The 25792-nt window shown below is 47.7% G+C and overlaps 1 protein-coding gene across 1 annotated transcript in view; it reads left to right on the top strand.

Moving 5' to 3' along the window:
• Positions 1-25792, top strand: part of LOC148540882 (uncharacterized) — a 50583-nt gene that overhangs the window by 6658 nt on the left and 18133 nt on the right. The window contains exon 2 of the mRNA XM_088473040.1: positions 7671-7716. Within this exon, the coding sequence (XP_088329166.1) occupies positions 7671-7716 (46 nt within the window). The remainder of the gene's footprint in view (positions 1-7670; positions 7717-25792) is intronic.

Raw genomic sequence — 25792 nt, 5'->3', positions numbered from 1 at the left:
TGTTGTATCCAAGCGCCTGCAAACCACACAGTCAACTCCCTCCTCGTCAATTTCCTCCTTAGTCAGGATCGGAAGTAGTCCTGCAGGCCATGTCACTGGCATGACTGACTCTCCTATCCGGGATTCCTCTGGAGGATCCTGCATTGCTACGCCTACTGCTGCCGCTGCTGCTGTTGCTGCTGCTGGGAGTCGTTCATCATCCCAGAGAGGAAGTAGGAACACCACTACTTTTACTAAACAATTGACCCTCCAACAGTCCTTAGCGAGGAGGATGAAGTACGACAGCAGTCATCCTGAAGCAAAACGTATAACTGAGGCCTTGACTGCTATGTTGGTGTTTGACGTGCGTCCGGTATCCGCCATTAGTGCAGTGGGATTTAGACAATTGATGGAGGTAGTGTGTCCCCGGTTCCAAATCCCGTCTAGATTCCACTTCACTAGGCAGGCGATACCGAGACTATACAGAAACGTCAGAAAAAGTGTCCTCAGTGTCCTGAAAAATGCCGTTGTACACAATGTCCACTTAACCACGGACATGTGGACAAGTGGAACAGGGCAGACTAAGGACTATATGACTGTGACAGCCCACTGGGTAGATGTATCACCTTACGCAGCAACAGCAGCAGCGTCACCAGTAGCAGCATCTCAGAAACGCCAGCTCGTTTCAAGGCAGGCTACGCTGTGTATCACCGGTTTCAGTAAGAGGCACACCGCCGACAACCTCTTAGAGAAACTGAGGGAAATCATCGCCCAGTGGCTTACCCCACTTAGACTCTCCTGGGGATTTGTGATATCTGACAACGCCACCAATATTGTGCGGGCATTACATCTGGGCAAATTCCAGCACGTCCCATGTTTTGCTCACACAATAAACTTGGTGGTGCAGAATTTTCTGAAAAGCGATAGGGGCGTGCAGGAGACGCTTTGGGTGGCCCGAAAAATTTCTGGCCACTTTCGCCATTCAGCGACTGCGTGCCGAAGACTGGAGCACCAGCAAACACTCTTGAACCTGCCCCGCCATCACCTGAAGCAAGAGGTTGTGACGCGGTGGAACTCAACCCTCTATATGCTTCAGAGGATGGAGGAGCAGCAAAAGGCCATACAAGCCTATACATCCACCTATGACATAGGCAAAGGAGGGGGTATGCACCTGACTCAAGCGCAGTGGAGAATGATTTCCGTGTTGTGCAAGGTTCTCCAGCCCTTCGAACTTGCCACACGTGAAGTCAGTTCAGACACAGCCAGCTTGAGTCAGGTCATTCCCCTCATCAGGCTTTTGCAGAAGCAGCTGGAGAAAGTGAAGGAGGAGCTAAGACGGAGCGATTCCACTCGGCATGTGGGACTTGTGGATGAAGCCCTTCATTCGCTTTGCCAGGATTCCAGGGTGGTCAATCTGTTGAAATCAGACCACTACATTTTGGCCACCGTGCTTGATCCTAGGTTTAAAGCCTATGTGGTGTCTCTCTTTCCGGCCGACACAAGCCTGCAGAGGTGCAACGACCTGCTGGTGAACACACTGTCAGCTGAAGCGGAACGTGACACGTCAACGGCTCCTTCTTCATTTTCTCCCGCAACTGGGGCTGCCAGGAAAAAACTTAGGTATCCTAAGCAACCCGCTGGCGGTGATGCAGGGCAGGCAGGACCAAGTTTGGACATCTGGTCCGGACTGAAGGACCTGGCAACAATTTCTGACATGTCTACTGTCACTGCATATGATACTGTCACCATTGACAGAATGGTGGAGGATTACATCGGTGACAGCATCCAAGTAGGCATGTCAGACAGTCCATACCTGTACTGGCAGGAAAAAGAGGCAATTTGGAGGCCCCTGTACAAGCTGGCTCTATTTTACCTGAGTTGCCCCCCCTCCAGTGTGTACTCCGAAAGAGTGTTTAGTGCAGCCGGGAACCTTGTCAGCGAAAGGCGTAGGAGGTTGCTTCCACAGAATGTGGAGAAGATGATGTTCATCAAAATGAATTATCAGCTCTTCCAGGGAGACCAGCCTCCAGAAGGTACAGAGGGACCTGTGGTGGTGGATTCAAGTGGGGACGAGTTAATACTTTGTGAGGATGAGGATGTACACACTGAAGAGGGTGAGGAATCGGTGGATGAGGAGGATGAGGATGACATCTTGCCTCCGTAGAGCCAGTTTGTGCAGGGACACATTAATTGCCAGCTTGTTTTGTGGGGGCCCAAACGAACCAATCATTTCAGCCACAGTTGTGTGGCAGACCCTGGCGCTGAAATGATTGATTTGTTAAAGTGTGCATGTCCTGTTTATACAACATAAGGGTGGGTGGGAGGGCCCAAGGACAATTCCATCTTGCACTTCTTTTTTTTCTTTGCATTATGTACAGTTTGGGGCCTAGTTTTTCTAACTGCCATCCTGTCTGCCACTGCAGTGTCACTCCTAGATGGGTCACGTGTTTGTGCCGCCCACTCGTGTCGCTTAGCATAGTCATCCAGCTACCTCGGTGCAACCTTTTGGACATAAAAACACTATTGTGAGGTGTGAGGTGTTCAGAATAGACTGGAAATTAGTGGAAATTAAGGTTATTGAGGTTAATAATAGCATAGGAGCAGAGAAACCAACAAATTCTGTGATTTTAGCTGTTTTTATGCTTTTTTAAAAAAAAATACAAATCCAAAACACAAAACCCAGAACCCAAAACACGGAAGGGTGGTTTTGGCAAAACCAATCCAGATCCAAAACACGAAGAAAGATCCAGATCCAAAACCAAAACACAAAACACGAAAAGTGGCCGGTGCACACCCCTAATTATAAGCAGCCTAAATTCTGTTTCCACAGTTGGAGGAGCCCCCCCCCCCCCCACAGAGCTCTCAATGGCTGCTAAGCAAACATAGAGTATGGTCCTGCCACCCCTCACAGACACAGTCAGAACTGCCTGCATTGAGTCCTGTCATTACCTACAGACGGCATTGCCCCTCACTTGTGCCCCAACCCCTATCCATGGCATCAATACTGTCAGTTCAGCCTAGGATCGGCTATCTCTCACCTCCGTGCCGGCTTCCCCTGACTTTCTTGTGGTCAGATGTCTGGTGCAGTGAGGGGTGAGATGCTGAGTATTATTCTGCCTTAGGTGCTTTTGCGGACTTCCATGGTCGGCTGTGTGTTTTGGGGATCGGGGTTCCCATAATGGGTGCCGCCATGACAGTTCCTCTCATGTGACAGTCCTCCTAACCAATGGTAGCATGTTTTCAGTCAGCTGATGCTGTGCCCAATAATCTGCTACCTCTGGGTATAAATCCGCCCCCAGAACTTCAAGTAACTGCTGTTCAACTTCTTTGTTCCAGTGCCTGTGTGTTGCTTCAGCCTGCTCACAGTTCTCTAAAGTCTCCAGCATTAGCTTACTTGCTATTCTCAGTCCGAGAGTTAGTTCTCTCCTAGTAACCATGTTTTTCTATGTCTGTGTGTCTTTGTATATGTGCTACTAAGGTGTCAGATTACCTGCTAGTACTAATTAGCTCCCAGCTGCCTCTTTAAGCATTCCCAGCCAGTCTACAGCTCTGTGTTTGTCTGTGTATATCTGCACCTGCATATGTAATTATTCCCAGTATATGCATGTGTCCAGCCCGCTCTGTGTTTTTCTGTGTAAGTCAGCATTTCTCGTTTTCGCAGGATCAACCCTTGTCCACTCTTTGTGTTGGTCTGTGTAGCCAGCACCAGCATTTCTAGTTTTCCCAGTATAAGCCTTTGTCCATTCTGCTCTGTGTTTGTCTGTGCAGCCAGCACCTGAATATTTAGCAAACTCCAGTACCTGCCAGAGTCCACATCTCTCTGAGCTGCTGTGCTAATCAGTTCCTGGTTTTCTGAGCGATTCTCAGTACATTTCTCAGTAATCTCATGCAAGCCGGTGATAAGGATTTCTAATTGTGTTCCAGTTTAACTCCAGTGTTCTAGCAATAACTTCATGTAATATAGTTTCCGGTCTTCTGCCATTCCCAGGTACCTGTCCAGAGGGCCGCGACCTGCTCACATAGTGCAGTGGAAAACCAAATCCCAATTGGAGGGGTCACTGGAGAAAACCACCAAGTGAGTTAGACTCCGCGCCTCTGGGCAGGTCTAGCCAAACCTGGGTTCGGCCGCAACTAGGAGACCTAGTCCAGTCACTCCCCTAGTCACCCGAACCTCCTGGCTCACCGTCCTCTGGAGGAACACTTGCACCGGATTATGACGCATACCCTCCACCATCACTTGTGGCACCCGGGGTCATCCCAACTTGTGCCATTCCACCACAGGTCTCTCCACTCACAACACCCATGGAGCTCCTTCTGTTACTCGTGGGAGGGAGCAACCAGTTGGTATGTTTTGGGGAAGCATGGAGCAGCCAGGTAGGAATTGTGTGTGGGGCATGATGTCTTGATTGCATCATTGTGGCCCCACTTCCCCACTATACAGTGTCGAAATTCCTGACATATTTAAGACAAGTTGCGGGGCCATGATGATAGGATCATCAAGCCACCCGAACCACCCACTTCACTCTGAAAGTGAGCAGCATAAGGAATCGATGGAAGACCTCCAGGAGACTTGCATACCTTTACGAGCATCCAGGAGAGCCACCCAAGATTCTAAAGTATCCCTGACGTTACAGGAAAGTACTGTAGGTAAGTATGGTTTATGTATGGGTGACATGCTGCCCGAGACTGAATAGTGTAACAGACTTAAGATTATTTTTATTTTACTGTAAAAGTTATGGCAACATTGACAAACAAGCAGTTCAGCAGGGAAAGTTCTGCCGCACTGCTTGATAAACGATTAGGTCTACTATTCGGTATGCAGTCGGGAAGCCGGCAGACCTAATCCCGACAGCCGGCTTCCCAACTGTCATATTCCGGAAAGGGTCTAAAGACAGACACACACACACACACACACCTCTATCACTAAAAAAATGAATGTAGCAGGCAAATAAATACAGCCAACATCATTTATTAAAGACCCCCCTCACCCCCAGTAGTGGTCCCCTTTATGCAGTGGCCCCAGTAGTGCCCCCAGTAGTAGTCCACCTTATGCAGTACCCACAGTATTGCCCCTAATATAGTGCACCCAGTAGTAGTCCCACCTTTGCAGTGCCCCCAGTAGTGCACCTTATATAATACCCCCAATAGTGCACCTTATATAGCGCCCCCTTATATAGTAGTCCCCCTTATGCAGTGGCCCCAGTAGTACCCCTTATATAGAGCCCCCAGTAGTAGTGCCCCTAGTAGTGCCCCTTATATAGTGGCCCCTGTAGTAGTGCCCCTTATATAGTGCCCCCAGTAGTAGTCCCCCCTATGCAGTGCCCCTTATATAGTGCTCCCAGTAGTAGTTCACCTATGCAGTTCACCCAGTAGTGTCCCTTATATATAGCCCCCAGTAGTAGTCCCCCCTATGCAGTGCCCCTTATATAGTGCTCCCAGTAGTAGTCTACCTATGCAGTTCACCCAGTAGTAATCCCCCCAGTAGTGCCCCTTATGTAGTGCCCCTAATAGTAGTCCTCCCAGTAGCACCCCTTAAATAGTGTCCCAAGTAGTAGTCCCCCTATTCAGTGCCCCCCAGAATGGACCACCCCCCTATACAGTGCCCTCAGTAGCAGCCAGCCCCTCTATATAGAAGCCCCAGTAGAGCCTCCCCTTTACAGTGCCCCTATTAGCGGCCACCCCCCCCTATACAGTGTACCCAGTAGTGCCCCCCTATGCAGTGCCAGTGTCAGTGCCTGTGCCCCTTACATATACACACACACAAAAAAACCCCCACAACTTACCTCCCGGCCCGCTCTGTACTATGGAAGTGACGTCATGACGTCTCTCCCATCACCCGGAAGGCATAGCTCATTAGTGAGCTCCAGCCGGTTCCCTCCGTGGATGCAGCAGCCAATGAGTCTGTCTGAATCTTATTGGCTGCTAAAATAAACACACCGACGCCGGGTAGTACAAGTGTACTACCCGATGACGGCGGTGTGTTTGTTAGTGTGTAGTGCGGACCGCACTCACTGCTGTTCACACTACACTTAGTGATTGGCGGGCAGGGGGAGGTTCTGGGTACTCAGAAACCCCCCCTCTGTGCGTATCTGCAGACAGTCGGGATCCTGGTAGTCAGAACCCCGACGCCGGGATCCCAACAGGGTTAACATACCGACACTTGTTGGTCGGTATGCTAACCCTCCCTGTACCCTAACCCTCCCTCTCTGGTGCCTAACCCTTACCTCCCCCCTTGTGTCTGAACCTAACCTCCCCCTCCTCACACCCTAAACCTAACCCTCCCCCTTAGTGCCTAACCTTAATCCGCCCCCTATTGCCTAACCATAAGCCTATCCCCCTCCCTGTTACTTACCTTTGGCATCCTGGCGGTCGGGGTGCCGAACGCATATCGATATTAGGACCATTACTTACGAAATACTATAACTTATTCCGTCCCATTTATTTTGGAGCTACAGTAATGATATTTGCCCCTACTTTCAGCTTTAACTTCACTTTTTTTTAGACCCTGATTCAGAGACAGACGCATATCACTTGTCCGCTGCGTCTTTGTACGCTGCGGCTGTGCGAGAATATGCTAATGGTGCAGGAGGCGTCTTTGTGTAAATAGACCCCTCCTGCCGGCTTCTCCAATACGCTACTGTGTCTGAGGACACTGCATCGGATCATCTGCGTGACTATCGGCCATCTGACTAACCCTCTGGTTACTGCAGGCTTTTCATGCTGTTGTGATTTTCTCTGTGCCTCTTGCTCCCTGTTTGTTCTTATGGGAACTTATTTTTGTCCATCCCAGAGCCAGATCATACCTTATGTAGCCTAGGTTCCTGCCCATGGCACAGTGTACATGGTGCAGAGCTGGATTAAGGGGGAAAATGTGTCCCAATCTCTCTAGGGTCCCCCCAGACTTAGCGCCACCCAGCCAGTGCCTGATCAACCATTGGTCTGATCAGGCTGTAACTTGGGGTGCCTGGATTTGAGAGAGCGCCAGCAGCACCCACAACTCATTTACTCTGATGTGGTACCACAGATATACTTCATATACACCTTCACATGTCTGTCTACCTGCAGCTTCCGTTTCGTTGGGAGTCTTCTAAAGCACAGCGTGGCCGTCATGCACAGATTCTGTGGCTGATGAAAATCAGGGGAAATGCAGTGTAAGCCAGCCACAGAACCTGTGCAATTCATATGTGTCCCTGATGGTAGTGATAATATAAGTAGTGATAATATAAATATATTTACACTCTTTGAAATGTCCACATGGGCCAGAACCTACTGTCCCTTCATTTAATTTAAGCTGTCCGTGAATTGATATTTGTTTTCCTATGGCACCTGTACTGTCCATATATATTACATGGATTGCAGGAGGTGGGGGGATGGGACCATGGAGAGTTACGTAGTGAGGAGCAGTTGCAGGGGAGATGGTGCAAACCAGAAAACTGGCATATGGAGTGAATAAAAATCCCTATCTGTATAAGTGTGTGCTCATATTTCACAACTAACAATTATTGATCTGTTATTATTTAGATTAGGAACAACAAAACACAGCAAAATGTGGATTTCACTGATGATCATCTGTTTTAACTCCACTTACAGTAAATACTGATTGTCTATTGAAAGATCAAATATTCTATGGTTTTACATATATTCCTGTGACATGTGTCCACTGTTAAAAGCATATATCTTTTTATTTGCAGCAAGAACCTTTGTCCAATGGATCCAGAATCCCAAAACAAGTAACAGGTATGTCATTTCTAATGGCTTTCCTCAATGTCCTTTCTCTCATATCATCACTTGCCAACAGAAAAACTACCAGTGCATTTATTATCTTGTGCCATGGGCATACATATATTGGGTGCAGGGGGTGCCATGGTTATGGGGCCCAAAGGCTTAGCAGACCCCGGACCCAGGCCATATAGTTGTCTACCAAGTTTGCTAAACAATTGAATCCCACCCAATGCCCAGCCTGAAAAGCAGGATTCATCAGTGATATTATAGCTGGCGGTCTCTGTCTGTTCCTATCAGTAAAGCTCCACCCTGACATGATCTATCTCCAGCACTCCCATTTCACCCTTAAGCTGGGTACACACTAGACAATATATTGGATGATCTGTCATTTAGAGCTGAATTGAAAAGACATATTGACTACATGGTGTAGAGTGTATGTGTAGGCACTTTTGCACGTTCCTCGCGTCTTCTCATCTGCTGTACTGCACGGTAGATGAGAAGATATCTTTAACGTTTTTGAGTTAATTGTGCAAATTGCCTAACCAGACGACCAGACAATATGTCATTCCAATCTGGGCTCTGAAGAAGTCGACCTCAGCCACTCCCATATCCTCCATTTTCTCTTCCTACAGTCGGCTCATTGCATGCTGTTAATTTAACATTATTAAAATTTTCCAGAGATAGTTAAGATTGTCGTATGGTGTTTAATAAACAAACAATATATCATTAACGATCTAATGACGAAATGATGCAAGATATATTGTTCCGTCATGTGGAGGATTGCATATTGTGTACGCCAGTGGTGTAACTAGGGTCTGCAGAGCCCAGGGCAAATTTCAGATTGGTGCCCCCCCCACACATACTACAAATATATCTTGCATGCCGAAGGCACGCGCCAAAAATATGGGTGTGGTCACCTACCAGAAGGGGCGTGGCTACTGAATATGGGGCGTGCCAACATGACACGACACCCATATTTTGGCACATTCCTTTACATTCCATATGCACCTTACCTCTGCGGTGGTTTCTCACAACATGGAACCTCTGAAGAAATGTATCCTCCCTGGGATGATGGCGTCTTCAGTCGGTATTCACTATTCATGTAGGTCACATCGTCCGGAAGATGCCTGTTCGTGTGAGAATAATAACAGTGTCATCATCATACAACAGCGGTTCAACCAGACTCGTGCCTCCTGTGTAACTTCCTTTCCCCTGCGTCTCTCAGCCACACCATCATCCCACTGCATCATCCGTCAGCCACACCATAGCTTCCCCCCTGTGTCGTCTCACAGCACACCATCACCGCCACCCTGTGTCAACTCTCAGCACACCATCATCTCCCCCCTGCCTCATCTCTCAACATACCGTCACCTCCGCCCCATGCGTTATCTCTCAGTCAGGCGATCAGCTCCCCCCTGCGTCGTCTCTCAGTCAGACGATCAGTTACCCCCTACGTCATCTCTCAGTCAGGCGATCAGCTCCCCCCTGCGTCGTCTCTCAGTCAGGCAGTCAGTTACCCCCTACGTCATCTCTCAGTCAGGTGATCAGCTCCCTCCCTGCGTCGTCTCTCATTCACACCATCATCTTCCCCCCGCGTTCTCTCTCAGCACAGACACACTGACACAGATACACACACACTGACACATGTATACACACACTTTATATATATATATATATATATATATATACACACACACTGACATATATTCACAATGACATATATTCACAATGACACATATACACACACACTGACATACACAAATACATACACACTGACATATACACATACAGTACATACTGACACATAAACACACACTCAGGGCCGTAGGGAGGGTGGCGCGGCCGGTGCCTCCGCACAGCCACGAACTGCCCGACACCGGAGAGGTCTGCTGAAAGTGACCTGCAGTGCTGCGCGGCACACACCAGTGATGCCGGCGAAGATCCCTGCCCTCCACCCACCTCAGAGAGGAAAAGGTAAGCGCTCAGGGGGAGGAGGGGGGTGGGGGTGAGCGAGAAGGGCGGAAATGCAGCACAGGGCGCACTGCTGTCCTGCTACGGCGCTGCACACACTGACATATACACATACACACACTGACATATATACACACACACTGACATATGCACACTGACATATACACATACAGTACATACTGACACATATACATACACACTGACATATACACAAACATACACACTGACATATACACATACATACACACTGACATATACACATACAGTACATACTGACACATATACACACACTGACATATACACAGACACACACACAGACAGACACAGACACACACTAACACAGATACGCACACGCTGACACAGACGCATACAGACACACACTAACACAGATATACACACGCTGACACAGATACACACACACGCTGACACAGATACACACACACACTGACACAGATACACACACACACTGACACAGATACACACACACACTGACAGATACACACACGCTGACACAGATACATACATGCTGACACCGATACACACACTGACACTTATATACACACATGCTGACACAGATACATACATGCTGATAGTAACAGATACACACATGCTGACACAGATACATACATGTTGACACAGATACACACACTGACACATATATACACACTCTGATACATATATACACACATGCTTACACAGATACATACATGCTGACAGTAGCACAGATACACACATGCTGACATAGATACACACATGCTGACACATATACACATACATGTTGACACATGCACACACATGCTGACACATGCACACACATGCTGACACATGCACACACATGCTGACACATGCACACACATGCTGACACAGATACACACATGCTGACACATATACATACATGCTGACACAGATACATACATGCTGACGCATATATACATACATGCTGACACAGATACACACATGCTGACACAGATACATACATGCTGACAGTAACACAGATACACACATGCTTACACAGATACATACATGCTGACAGTAACACAGATACACACATGCTGACACAGATACACACACATGCTGACACAGATACACACACATGCTGACACAGATACACACATGCTGACACATATATACACACATGCTGACACATATATACACACATGCTGACACATATATACACACATGCTGACACATATATACATACATGCTGTCACATATATACATACATGCTGACACATATACATACATGCTGACACATATACACACATGCTGGCACATATACACACATGCTGACACATGCACACACATGCTGACACAGATACACACATGCACATGCTGAAACAGATACACACGCTGACACATATATACACCCCCCCAATACTTACCAGTGGTGAAGCTGCAGAGCGCTGGGGATGGAGAACTTTCACTATCCACGTGTCACCCGGCGCCGGCAGCAGCTCTCAGCCTCTCAGGATCAGCATGCTGCAGAGTGCCAGGAGGACTGCCTTGGAGGGGCTGCGCGTCTCTGCTGCAGCTCCCCCAACAGTCAGCACCAGCAGCTTGCAGGCACTCACTGCACTCAGGGGAAGCGGAGAACGGGTGGTGCGGGGGGGGGGGAGCGGAGAGCGGGCGGTGCGGGGGGGAGCGGAGAGTGGGCGGTGCTGGGGGGGAAGCGGAGAGCGGGCGGTGCGGGGGAGGGGAGCGGAGAGCAGGCGGTGCGGGTAACAATGCCATGGCTGGTGCCCCCTCTGCTGAGCCTGCCACGTTGCCCAGGGCACACGCCCCGCTCGACCCCCCCTAGTTACGCCACTGGTGTACGCAGTATATGGTTTGTTCTAGTGATGAATGGAAATCAGAAAAACCATTGCGTCATTTGCACATCGTCTAGTGTGTACCAGGTTTTACAGACACAGCTGAGCTAATCAGTGAAATCTTTGTGAACTGAACTGGCAGCAGAGACAAGATAAGGACTGTCTCAGAAAGGGACATTGTGCTGATATTAAGCTCTCCACTGAAACTGGAATTTCTTGCATTAGGAACTATCACTCTCAGGTAGAAGCTGCTAAGTCCCCATCCCTTCTTCTGCTTCGGTGCCACCCAGTGTGGGGAAGGACATGGCCTTGCAGGAAGGGGCGTGGCCATGCGGGAAGGGGGCTTGGACTCGTGGCCGAACCCCCAGTTCCATTTTCACCGGGAGCCTGGATGCAGGGGGAGGGGGGGTGCCGTAAGTGCATGCAGTGTTGGCTGGCTCCCTTACAGTGTGAGGAGCCACCTGCTGCACTTAATTATACAGTGCAGCACCCAACTTCTGTCACTGAAGGCGGGTGACACCCGGGTGTGGCCTGCACTCCCCGCACTTGTGACGCTACTGGACGTGGGGCTGCCATGTAGGATTCAAAAGCTGCAATTGGAATGGTACACTTGAATCATCATCATCAGCCATTAAAGTGATATAAATTAAGAGGTCAATGGGATATAGGAGAAAATTATCAAAGCTTGGAGAGGAATAAAGTGTAGAGACACAAATTACAAACAAATCAGAATCTGGGGCCTATTCATCAAAACATAATTATCACTTGTGATAATTATAGTTTGAACTATCTGTTTCTGCAAAGTCAGTTTTTCAGAATTGACAGACATTGCTCCTATTCCTCATCAGTTTTCACTGCCTGTCTTCAAGCTTGAAAACAGGCTTGCTAATAGAGCCTAAACTGGAGCAGGAGAAGAGACACCTCCTTCCCCCCGTGCCTATCTGCCCATCCACCTCCTGCCCACCAACCCTGCCGGTTGGTGTCTATCACCCCCATCCTCAGCTGCAGCCACCAGACACTGTGCCACCCCCGCTCATACTTGCTGCACCAAAAAGGTCCCCCGCTGCTGCTGCTGTGCAGGGGACCAACTCGGTAAAGCTACTGCTGCCGCCCGAGACTTGCCCCCCCCCACCCCTGGTCATATCTGCAGCTCATTGCAGGACCCCCGCCGCCACTGCTGTACGGTGGACCTACTAGGCAAGCAATATCCTGCTCCTGCCAGAGACTTGCCCCCCCATCTTCCCCCTGGTCAGATCTGCAGCTCATTGTAGGACCCCCGCCTTTGCTGCTGTGTGGGGGACCTACTAGGCAAGTAATATCCTGCCAGAGACTCCCCCCCCCCCCCTCACCTCCCCCCTGGTCAGATCTGCAGCTCATTGTAGGACCCCTGCCGTTGCTGCTGTGTGGAGGACCTACTAGGCAAATTATATCCTGCTCCTGCCGGAGACTTGGCCCACATCCTCCCCCCCTCCTCCCGAACAGACGTTGAGCAGGAAGGGAACCAGCACTCTCCGATCACACCAGCTGTTGCTGGCCGCCACTGCAATGCCCTCTTGCACCTGCTCACAAGACTGCTCTGGGAGCCAGGAGGCAGCATCAGGCAGGTATGTGGACACAGCAGAAATGGATCTTTTTAGATCTCTTGACAGCATCACTGTCAAGTTCCGAAAAAAATGCTTTTTTGGAACTTGATGAATTTCATAATCTCTACATCCCCATATTATAGTATGGGGACTGGAAATTATCGATGCACAATTGTAACCAGGCAATATCTGAGATATCTCCTGTGTTACAGGAATGAATAGGGCTAACACAAATTATACAAAATTAGGTGAAAATTTTATTTTTCACCTGCTTTTGTATAAATTAAGTGATGATGAATAGGCCCCTCTAACTGTTATTTTCCCAACAGGTTAGCACATTATCTCTCTCCTCTTTATGTTATACTGGTAAGGGATGTGTGTAGTAGATGTTACTGTATAATGTACTGGCAACACTGCAATGTCTCATAAAATGAACTGGGAGCACTGTAATGTGGACTAATATGAACTGGAGGACACTGTAATGTTACATAATATGAAAAGGGGCATTGAAATGTGTCATAATCTGAATGGAGGACAGTGTAATGTGGCATAATCTGAACATGGAGCACTTTAATGTGGGATAATATGAACTGGAGGTCACTGTATTATGTCTCACTATGAACTGGAAGCACTGTAGTGTGACATAATATGTACTGGGAACACTGTGTCACAAAATGTTAACTGCAGCATTATAATGTGGCATATTGTGAACTGAGGGCACTACAACGTGGCATAATATGAACTGGGGCACTGTGTGGTATAATGTGAAATAGAGAACTACTATGGGGCACAAAATGGACTAGGGTACTACTATTGGGTATAAACTGAACTAGTGCACTTCTATGGGGCATAAAATGGACAACCACTGCAGAGGGGTGGGGGCTCCATTAAAATGTTGCTAGGGGCCCCAGAAAGTTCTGGCTATGCCCTTGTCTTGTGCCTAAATATATAAAACCCAACTTTCATTACATAACTTCCAACCACCCTAATTTACAGAGGCAGTGCCAGGTTTTAAACATTGTAAATAAAAATTGTTGCTCCTGGCTTTTCAATATTGACAAACTACACCCTAAAGATTCCTGTTACTCTTATTCAGAATGCAATTATTGTTCAAAGAGGATCGCTCTGGAGTTGCCTCCATACATGCTGTAGAAAGGTAACTAAGCCAGCGTTCTCTACCGCACATGTGCAGCGTCTCCACACATCTTTCTCCCTGGTGTTCCTCATGCCCTGAGACTCTCCATCTGTTTGTGAAATCTCACGGAACGCAGGTGCAAATGCATGCTAATGCCTGCCACAGCTCCGTCGGCTTAGTGGCACCCACTGCAGCTTTCTCACATTCGTAGTACCTCGCATTCCAGCATATACATCTGTATCATCGACGCACATCTGGCCATCACGCAACATTTACACCAGGTCTGACCAGCCTCAGAAACTGCAAATCTTGTCACACGTAAGTACTCAAGCAGTTTATGCAATTGCTGTGGCTAAATTATGCACGACCATGAAACGGCGTTCAAACGTACAGACACTCTTGTATTTCTATGACCACTCCCCCTCCAAAAGCTCCCAGCCTGTAGCTCACTCTACAATGGATTTCTCGGTGTGCCTGTAATCGCATTGTAATTGCAGCACACGCACAGTGCAGCTTATATGCATGCGTAATGGCAAACGATCGCCCGATCTGCGCATGTAGTTGCATTAGCGATCGCTGCTGAATCAGGCCCCAAGTGTAATTTGAACATTTCTAGTTCAGAGAGGGTCTCCAACATTGCAACTAAACACCACTTTATTAGGGAGCTGATAGAAGATGCTTTAGTTAGAGTATCTTATGTATCCAAACTAGGGGTGTGCACCGGCCACTTTTCGTGTTTTGGTTTTGGATCTGGATCTTTCTTCGTGTTTTGGATCTGGATTGGTTTTGCCAAAACCACCCTTCCGTGTTTTGGGTTCTGGGTTTTGTGTTTTGGATCTGTATTTTTTTTTTTAAAAAAGCATAAAAACAGCTAAAATCACAGAATTTGTGTGTTTTTCTGCTCCTATGCTATTATTAACCTCAATAACCTTAATTTCCACTCATTTCCAGTCTATTCTGAACACCTCACACCTCACAAGTGTTTTTATATCCAAAAGGCTGCACCGAGGTAGCTGGATGACTATGCTAAAAGATACGAATGGGCGGCACAAACACGTGGTCCATCTAGGAGTGACACTGCAGTGGCAGACAGGATGGCAGTTTGAAAAACTAGGCCCCAAACAGTACATAATTCAAAGAAAAAAAAGAGGTGCAAGATGGAATTGTCCTTGGGCCCTCCCACCCACCCTTATGTTGTATAAACAGGACATGCACACTTTAACAAACCAAACATTTCAGCGCCAGGGTCTGCCACATGACTGTGGCTGAAATGATTGGTTCGTTTGGCCCCCACAAAACAAGCTGGCAATTAATCTGTCCCTGCACAAACTGGCTCTATGGAGGCAAGATGTGGTCCTCATCCTCCTCATCCACCGATTCCTCACCCTCTTCAGTGTTGTGTACATCCTCATCCTCACAGAGTATTAATTCGTCCCCGCTGGAATCCACAACCACAGGTCCCTCTGTACGTTCTGGAGGCTGGTCTCCCTGGAAGAGTTGATAATTCATTTTATGAACATCATCTTCTCCACATTTTGTGGAACCAACCTCCTACGCCTTTCGCTGACAAGGTTCCTGGCTGCACTAAACACTCTTTCGAAGTACACACTGGAGGGGGGGCAACTCAGGTAAAATAGAGCCAGTTTGTACAGGGGCCTCCAAATTGCTTCTTTTTCCTGCCAGTACAGGTACGGACTGTCTGACATGCCTACTTGGATGCTATCACCGATGTAATCCTTTAACAGACAGAAGCACGATTGTCGCTGCTGCTTTAAGGATGCAGGTGCGGCTACAGCCCACACATTTCACAAAGACATGAAAAAAAAGAATATTTTTATTGTTTGTGGAGCGCACTTTGAGGGTTACACCACCCTTTAACAGACAGACGCACGCTTGTTGCTGCTGCTTTGAGGACAGTATCATATGCAGTGACAGTAGACTTGTCAGATATTGTTGGCACGTCCTTCAGTCCGGACCAGATGTCCAAACCGGCCCTTGACTTATGACACAGGCGCACGCTTGGCGCTGCTACTGTGTTGATGCACGTGCGGCTACATCGCACACAAGTGACAAACACATAAAAAAAATAGTTTTTTATTTTCTTGGAGCACTTTGAGGGTTACACCACCCTTTAACAGACAGACGCACGCTTGTCGCTGCTGCTTTGAGGATGCAGGTGGAATCTAGGCGGGATTTGGAACCGGGGATACACTACCTCCATCAATTGTCTAAATCCCACTGCACTAATGGCGGATACCGGACGCACGTCTAACACCAACATAGCAGTCAAGGCCTCAGTTATACGTTTTGCTTCAGGATGACTGCTGTCGTACTTCATCCTCATCGCTAGGGACTGTTGGAGGGTCAATTGTTTAGTAAAAGTAGTGGTGTTCCTACTTCCTCTCTGGGATGATGAACAACTCCCAGCAGCAGCAACAGCACTAGGAGGAAGTGGTTCTTGATCTTTCCCTATTTTATTTTTATCGGAGAAAGTTTGGTCCTCCATTTATGTTATATTGATATATACGTGCGGCTAAGGCGCACACAAACACAGAAAATATTTTTTTATTTTTGCTGGAGAGTAGTGCACTTTGTGGGTTACACCACCCTTTAAGAAATGAGCCAGCCGGCTCTTTACTTATGGGACACAGGCGCACGCTTGGCACTGCTCCTTTGTTGATGCACGTGCAGCCACAGTGCACACAATTCACAAACACAGAAAATATTTTTTTATTTGGTTTGGAGTGTACTTTGGGGGTTACAGCACCCTTTAATGGTCAAGCCAGCCGGCCCTTTACTTATGACACAGGCGCACGCTTGGCACTACTTTGTTGATGCACGTGCGGCTACTGCGCACACAATTCACAAACACAGAAAATATTTTTTTATTTGGTTTGGAGTGTACTTTGGGGGTTACAGCACCCTTTAACGGTCAAGCCAGCCGGCCCTTTACTTATGACACAGGCGCACGCTTGGCACTACTTTGTTGATGCACGTGCGGCTACTGCGCACACAATTCACAAACACAGAAAATATTTTTTTATTTGGTTTGGAGTGTACTTTGGGGGTTACAGCACCCTTTAACGGTCAAGCCAGCCGGCCCTTTTCTTATGACACAGGCGCACGCTTGGCACTACTTTGTTGATGCACGTGCGGCTACTGCGCACACAATTCACAAACACAGAAAATATTTTTTTATTTGGTTTGGAGTGTACTTTGGGGGTTACAGCACCCTTTAACGGTCAAGCCAGCTGGCCCTTTACTTATGACACAGGCGCACACTTGGCACTACTTTGTTGATGCACGTGCGGCTACTGCGCACCCAATACACAAACACAGAAAAAATTATTTTTTTTTGGCACTTGGGGGGAGCACCCCTGATGGACAGTGCACCCCCTGGACAACACTACAGCACCCCTTTAGGACTGGGACACTGCACAGGACTTTGGAGTGGACACAGCCCCTATGGACAACTGACTGCACAACACAGTCCTGCCAGCCCCTATGGACTTTGAAGTAGTGGACACAGCCCCTATTAACAACAGCTGCACAGCACAACACAGCCAGCCCCTATGGACTTTGAAGTAGTGGACACAGCCCCTATGGACAACAGCAGCACAGCGCAGCACAGCACAGCACAACACTACTCAACACTACACTACACTACACTACACAGCCCAGCCAGCCCTAACTCCCACCCTCCCTCTTCACTGTCCACAGCCGAGTGAGAAAATGGCGCCGACGCGGGTACCTTATATAGGATCCAAAACCCGCGAGACCCGGATGGCGGGATGATGACGTTTTGCCTCGATTTCAGATCCGAGTCAGGCAGAAAAGTTGAGCCTGACTCGGATCGGCCTCGGCTCGGGGGGGTTCGGATTTCTGAAATTCGAACCCGCTCACCCCTTATCCAAACACATCTAACATCACCTGTACTCTTGCCAAATGTATTTTATCCTGCTTGGCACTCTGTTTGGATAATACATATATCTAGCAATCTGCCAATAGGTTAAGGGACCAGGGTGTAGTCCAGCAGCCTTAGATTAGTCACGGTCCCCATAAACTGACTCTATCAATTCTCACTATACATTTTTATTCTCTGAGCTTTATTACTTCACAAATATTGAAGTGGAGCAATCAAAATGGAGATACATTATTTGTTAGCCATAATTGCCCAAGAACATTTACCTACACCTTACAATCAGGGATTTAACATGCCATTACTGAGAATCATAACATTATTTGGGATGGGAAGGCAATATGGATCATCTTCATAAGGCCACTATATTCCTGTTCTGAGTATGTGTGGTGGCCAGTGCTGGCACATTGCAGCAACAGTTGAGCTGTACGTTTCATAGCTTAAAGCCAAACATGGCATCCCTGCTCATGTTTCAGCCCCAACACATGCTAGTAAGGCCAGAACAGGGGCCTCTGTTGTAGATGGAGATAGAATCTCTAGGCATCCCCACCTCCGGGCCCCATAGTCACCAAAATCTCATCAACTGCTGTAATCCTACCAATGTGTGTAACGTGCATTGTGCCTGCTTCCGAGATTTACACCAATGCAATCGAAACTGCATTCTCTCACGGACCGAAGTTGCTAAATTATACTTTCTTCCAAAGCATAGCAGAGCCTAGGGTACAACAGCGTAAACATCGGTAACATCAACGCAGATCGGCCAGCCAGCAGCTTGTAAGCCAAGTCTGACCTGCCTCAAACACTGCAGCTCTCTACACATGCAGAGAGCTCTCATGCTGCAAAGGAGATCGCAATGGCTAATTTATGCACACCCACAAAACAGTGTTTAAATTAGAGATGTGCGCCAACCCCCGTGTTTTGGTTTTGGATCTGTATCTTCTCTGGTTTTTGGATCTGGATTGGTTTTGCCAAAACAGCCTTTCCGTGTGTTGGTTTTGGATCTTATTTTTTTTCTAAAAAAAAAAATCATAAAAACAGCTAAAATCACATAAAATGGGCCTGTTTTTGTTCCTACAGTATTATTAACCTCAATTACATTTATTTCCACTAATTTCCATTCAATTTTGACCACCTCACAGCTCACAATATTGATTTTTTTTCATCTAGTTAAGGGCCAAAAGGTTGCATCCAGCTACCTGGCTGTCACGATTCCTAGGCGAAATCAAAACTGAGTGATAAATAAAGTTGAGGACTCTGCAAAGATGGTTGGGGTACCCTTTGAGGATTGAAGAATTGATAGTTGATAATTGGTGCTGGCTGAACTAAGAATTGATAGTTGATAATTGGTGCAGCCACTGGCTGAAGTAAGCAGGATGTGGCCTTTGGGCCGCATAGTAGCCTTGAGGGCTGAGAACCCTTGGTTAAATGTCACTGTTGTGTGACTTGTGCTACCGGGCTGACACAAGCAGTAGTACACTGGCTTGTGTACACTTGCCGCTAATGTGTGGCTTGTACTGCCGGGTTGACACAAGCAGCAGTACGCTGGCATGCGTACACTTGACGCTGCAGTGTGGCTTGCACTGCCCTGTTGACACAAGCAGCAGCACACTGGATTGCAAACACTGGGTGCTGAGGTGCGGCTTCTGCCACCTGGATGACACAAATGGCAGGAGCAAAACAACGCAGACTGGGGAACTGGATACTCGACTTGAACAGGAGACTCACAGCAGAATCGGAAGCACGTGTGAACCGGCACCTGAGCAACACATCAGCAAGGTAGAAAAAGGAGGATGCACCAATCCTGTTCCAGCAGAGGTGATGTCAGCCAGATGACCACCCCATCAATTTGGTGGTTCAGAAAGGGGCATGCAGGAGATGCTGTCCTTGGCCATTACAATTTCTGGACATTCATAAACAATAACATTACAAATGTCAGACAGCAATGCCCCAACCAGCACATAATGCAAAGAAATGTGGTGCAAGATGGAATTGTCCTTGGTCCCTCCAACCCACCCTTATGTTGTATATATGAAACAGGACATGCACAGTTTAACAAACCAATCATTTCAGCCACTTGTGGCTGAAATGATTGGTTTGTTTGGATGCCCCACAAAACAAGCTGTCAATGCACAGTGGACATTGGTGGCAATGATCCCATACATAAACTGGCTTTACAACATAGGTAAGATCAGATGTCATCATCGTCATCACCATCCCCATCAGTGTGTGCATCCTCTTCTTCACACAATTTTTCCTGCCTTAGTAAAATGGACTGTGTGACATGCCTATTTGTATGCTATCCCTAAAATAATCATCCACCATTCTCTGAATGGTGACCGTATCAGACAGTCATGGTAGACATGTCACTCATTGTAGGCAGATCTTTCAGACCCAACCAGATGTCATTAGGTTTTGCTTACTGATCTGCATCACCATCAGCAGTGGGTCTCTTAGGAAAAGTTTTATTTTTTCCTGGCAGCCGCAGAAACTGAAGGAGGATATGCTGCTGTGTCACATGCCAGTTGAGCTGACAATTTTTTCACCACCAACTTTGCATCTTTTTAGATATGTCCATCAGAAAAAAAGACTTAAACCTAGGATCAAGTAGAGTCGCCAAAATATAATTATCTGATTTCAAGAGATTGATGACCCTAAGATCCTGGCAAAGCAAATGAAGGGCTTGATCTACAAGTCCGACATACTTAGTGGAATCACTCTGTTTCAGCTCCTCCTTCAGTTTCTCCAGCTGCATTTGCAAAAGTCTGTATAGGGGAATGACCTGACTCAAGCTGGCAGTGTCTGAACTAACTTCACATGTGGCAAGTTCAAAGGGTTTGAGAACCTTGCACAACACAGAAATTATTCTCCACTGTGTTTAACTAAGGTGCATTCCCGCTACTTTCCCTATGTCATAGGCCATAGTGTAGCCTTGGATGGCCTTTTTCTGCTCCTCCATCTGCTGAAACATATAGAGGGTAGAATTCCACCTAGTTACTACCTCTTGCTTCAGCTGATGGCAGGGCAAATTCAACAGTATTTGCTGGTGCTGCAATCTTTGACACGCAGTTGCTGAATGTCGAAAATGTCCCAAAATCTTTTGGGCCACCGAGAGCATCTCCTGCATGCCCCTGTAATTTTTAAAAAAATGTTGCACCACCAAATTCATTGTGTAAGCAAAACATGGGATGTGTTCGAATTCGCCCACATGTAATGCTCGCACAATATTGCTGGCATTGTCAGAAATCACACATCCCGAGGAGGATCCAAGTGGGGTAAGTCATTTTGCAATGTTTTCCGTGATTTTTTCTAAGAGGTTCTCAGTGGTATGCCTCTTAGTGAAACTGGTGATACACATAGTAGCCTGCCTCTGAATGAGCTGGCATTTGTTAGATGCTGCTGCTGCTGCTGTTTGAACTGTGGGAGGCAATACACCTACCCAGTGGGCTGTCACAGTCATGTAATCTTTAGTTTGCCCTGTCTGACTTGTCCACATATCTGTGGTTAAAAGGAGAGTGGGCACAACGGATTTTGAAGAACATTAATTAGTTTTTTTTTTTTTTTTTTTAATGTCCTTGTACAGATTGGGAATTGCTATTCTAGAGAAGTGGAATCTAGAAGGGACATGGTAGCGGGGACACAGGACCTCAATTAACTGTCTAAAACCCACTGCATTAATGGCGGATACTGGATGCACATCTAATACCATCATAGCTGTTATGGCATCAGTAATCCGCTGTGCAACTGGGTGTCTGCTGTCATACTTGCTACCCAATGCAAAGGATTGTTTGACAGTCAATTGTTTGGTTAAACTACTAAAAGTAGTCTTCTTCCTGGTCCCCTTCTGGGATGAAGATCCACTCACAGCAACAGCAGCAGCAGGCGTAGTACTCAAGGATCCTTCTGAGGAACCACGGATAGGAGAGGAGTCAGTCCTTATGAAATTGGATGCAGGACTACTTCTGATCACGAATGAGGATGTTGATGATGATGATGCAGGTGTTAGTGATGGAGATTGCAGGTCCTTGGATCCAGATAGAAGGGAGCAGCTAGGTGACACTGGCTACAAAAACCTAACAACAACCAGTCCAAAGTTTCTGAATTTTAAATACCCTTTTCAATTTGATGATTGCGCTGCAAGTGACATAACAGGGAGGAGGTTCCTAGATGGTTAAGGTCCTTACTTCTACTCACTGTTACTTGGCAACGGTTACAAATGGCTCAGCAAAGGTTGTCTGGATTTGGATGGAAAGAATTCCACACATGAAATGTGGATTTTTTGGTCCTTTGCCCAGGCATGGCAACAATGGGATTTTTCCCACCATGGGCAACAACTGTTGCCTGATTTACAGTTTTTACACAAACATCCTTGGCATCAACATCCTCATCATCCTTGTTGTTATCGCCAACTACATAAATATCCTCCTGGTGCAATTCCACAGAAGCATCCTCGATTTCTACATCAGCATGTTGACTTGTGTTGCTCATCCCCATATTTGCAGAGGGCACACAAAATTGTGGTGGAAGGAGGATCCTCTTCAAGTACAGTATTAGAAAGGTCAGGCTCACACATGGCAACCGTGGACACACTTGGACTCTCCTCGGGGATCTGTGACTTTTCGGAGCACACAGTTGGTTCCGGTGTCTTACTCGTCTTAACAATTTAATTTTTTTTTATACCTCTCCTACAAGCAGAAGGGTTTAAGTCATCACAACTAGAACCACAAGTCATAAAACCTTTCCTTGCCACTTCGTGTAGTGAATGGCATATTGCCAATTTTTTGTTTCTCTGAAGCTGACCTTGCTTTAGATTTTTTTTTTCTTTAATAGGGTAAAAGTTGATTTTATATGGCCTGACTTAAGCCCCTGGGGCATTGGCCTTCATAAATGATGTTGACAGCCTTGCATCGTCCTCATGACGGCAGCTACAAGACTAGTATGTGGTTCCTGCTCTCCTGTCATGTGACTGTCCTCCATACTCACTGCGGTCTCAACAAGCAGTTATAGCGCAGCTAAGTTGCGGCTAATGCACAAACAACGACACAAAAAAAATATATACTTTTAAAACTGGGGAAGAGCTCCCCAGAACGAGGCAGCAGCCCCTTGATAAACACAGGCAGCACTCCTGCAAAGCTACGTTGTTGCCAAGTGCAACTAACGAACACGCACACACACAGGAAAAAAAAACACTTTTATTCATTTATATTTTTTGTACACTGGGGGGGGCAGCACCCCTGAACGAGGCAAGAGCCCCTTGATATCCGACACAGGCAGCACCCCTGCGCAGCTACGTTGTTTATAAGTGTGGCTAATGAGCACACACAGAAAAAAAACACTTAATTTTATTTTTTTCACACTGGGGGTGAAGAGCACTCCTGATGGACAGAGCGTCCCCTGGACAACACAGCAGCCCCCCTTTATGGACTGCAGTGACACAGGAGCAACTGAAGCCCCCCTCTTCTGTCTACAGCACAGCTCCTATAGAGTATAGACAACAACACAGCCCATATGGACAACAGCACAGCCCAGCCAGCCCCTATGGACAGGGCCGGCTCCAGGGGTCTGAGTAGCATGGCCTCATTCCCATAGGCCACGCCCCCTGCGTGATGTTATTTGGAGGCATGCCCGCATGGCAAGTCTCCAAATAATGTCAGGCTGGGGGTAATGCCCAGCCCTCCATCACTGGCTAGGCTTCCTCCGGCCCTCTGCCATCAGTGAATGCATGCGCGTGGCATCCGGCACAACCACACAGCTGCGGCGGTGGGGTTCCCCAACCTCCTGATTTGACCACCCGCGGGCCACTTCGGACAACGGGCGGAACAGCAGGACAGTACTGTCCCACTGAAATCGGGATGTTGGGGAGGGGTGCGCCCTCTATGGGTGGTGCCCCTGTGCGACCGCACTGGTCGAACACCCCTAGAGCCGGCCCTGCCTATGGACAGCAGCCAGCCAGCCCCTATGGACAGCAGCCAGCCAGCCTCTATGGACAACAGCCAGCCAGCCCCTATGGACAACAGCCAGCCCCTATAGACATTAAGCAGCCAGCCCCTATGCACAGCAACAGCACAGCCGCTATGGACAACAAGAGCACAGCCCCTCCCTTGCTTCCTCTTCACTCTCCACAGCTGGAATGACAATGGGGCGAGCGCGGGGAACCTTTTATACAATCCAAAACCCGTGAGAATCCGACAGTGGGATGATGACATTTTGCCTTGCTTTGAGATCCGAGTCAGGCGGGAAAACCCAAGCCGGTCTTGGATCCGACTCGGATCTGCAAAATTCAGGTGGGTTCGGTTCTCTGAGAACCAAACCCGCTCATCTCTAGTTTAAATGCTGCTGACACACCTGCGTTTGTCTAGCCACCCCACGTTACTTCCCCCTAACACTGACTTTCTATCACTCACTTTGCGAATGAATCCTCTGTGCAAGTGTGATCAGAATACAATACTTGTGCATGTGCAGTACGGCATTCATGCTTGCGCAATGGCAAACAATCACTTGATCTGCATAAATATCGGCATTGTGTATATCTCTGAATCGGGCCCATGATACACTGATATGTAAAGTGTCCCTGGAAAGTGCTGCTAGTTAGGTCATTAGTCACATATTTTATTTCACTGTACTTAGAATATATGAAGAGAAATTCTGCTACTGTAGGGGCATTTTTATCTGTAGGAAATAGTTGGGATAACAGGGTCAGCAAACGGTTGTGAAATAGCTTGTGTGCCGTAATCTGACCACATGTTTTCCTTTAAGAATGTATTATCATCATTAATAATAGTAATAATAATGATGAAGTGTATAAGCAGTAAGGTGAATGTTATTGCAATCACTTTACTTCTGGGTTCGGGACCTGACCGCGTTACTGCACATGAGCACTCATCAGATTACGGATGTGCAAGTGACCTTTGTCCCTCTCACAGAAACTTTTGCAAAATGTAGCCCGCAGGCTACAATGGCTAATGCCTATCCAAGGGGGTTGCTTTTGTGGTCGAACTACGGGCCTGATTCAGACCCGGTCACTAGGCCATACTTGCCGATATCCTTTTGGCCTTTTCCAGGAGGGAGGCAGCCAGGTCAGCTTACAGGGGGGCGGGGCCGGCAAAAGGGGGCGTGACCGGGACGGCACATGCCGTTTGGGGCGGAGTTAAGGGTGGAGCCTCACATTCACATAATTTTGGCCCCGCCCCCGCTACACAATGCCGAGATTTCTGGCATTGTGGAGCAGGGGGCGGGGTCATGATGACGCGATTCAGCGAGAATCGCGTCATCAGCCCACCAGCTGCGGGTGTTTCGGGTGGTATTGCGGGGGGGACTGGGGGGGCCGGGAGGCCTGCTTACTTTTCCGGGAGGTCGGGAGCGGCACCCGATTTTCGGGAGGCTCCCGACCAAATCGGGAGAGTAGCTGCGTTCGCACGCAGCCATCAGCTGCCAAAGTATGCAAATCCCGCGATCGCTAGAAAGACATTAACATGCCCACTATGTCTTGCCGTGCGATCGCGGTGTGTATTTAGACGCCCACCAGCCTGACACAAGACGCTCACTTTCCCTTAGTAACATACATCATCTCCAGGAAGTGTATTAAATAATCGGTAACATCAAGTAACATCGGACCCATACGCACCACTTGTGGCTGACCATACCCTACCGCAGGCTTGCCTACCCTCTCGATTTGGCC

Source organism: Taudactylus pleione, unplaced genomic scaffold (genome assembly GCF_031769625.1).
Source record: "Taudactylus pleione unplaced genomic scaffold, aTauple2 ptg000016l, whole genome shotgun sequence".
NCBI classification, from domain to species: domain Eukaryota; kingdom Metazoa; phylum Chordata; class Amphibia; order Anura; family Myobatrachidae; genus Taudactylus; species Taudactylus pleione.
Note: the sequence above shows the minus strand (reverse complement) of the source record. Positions and strands in the feature narration are given on the sequence as shown.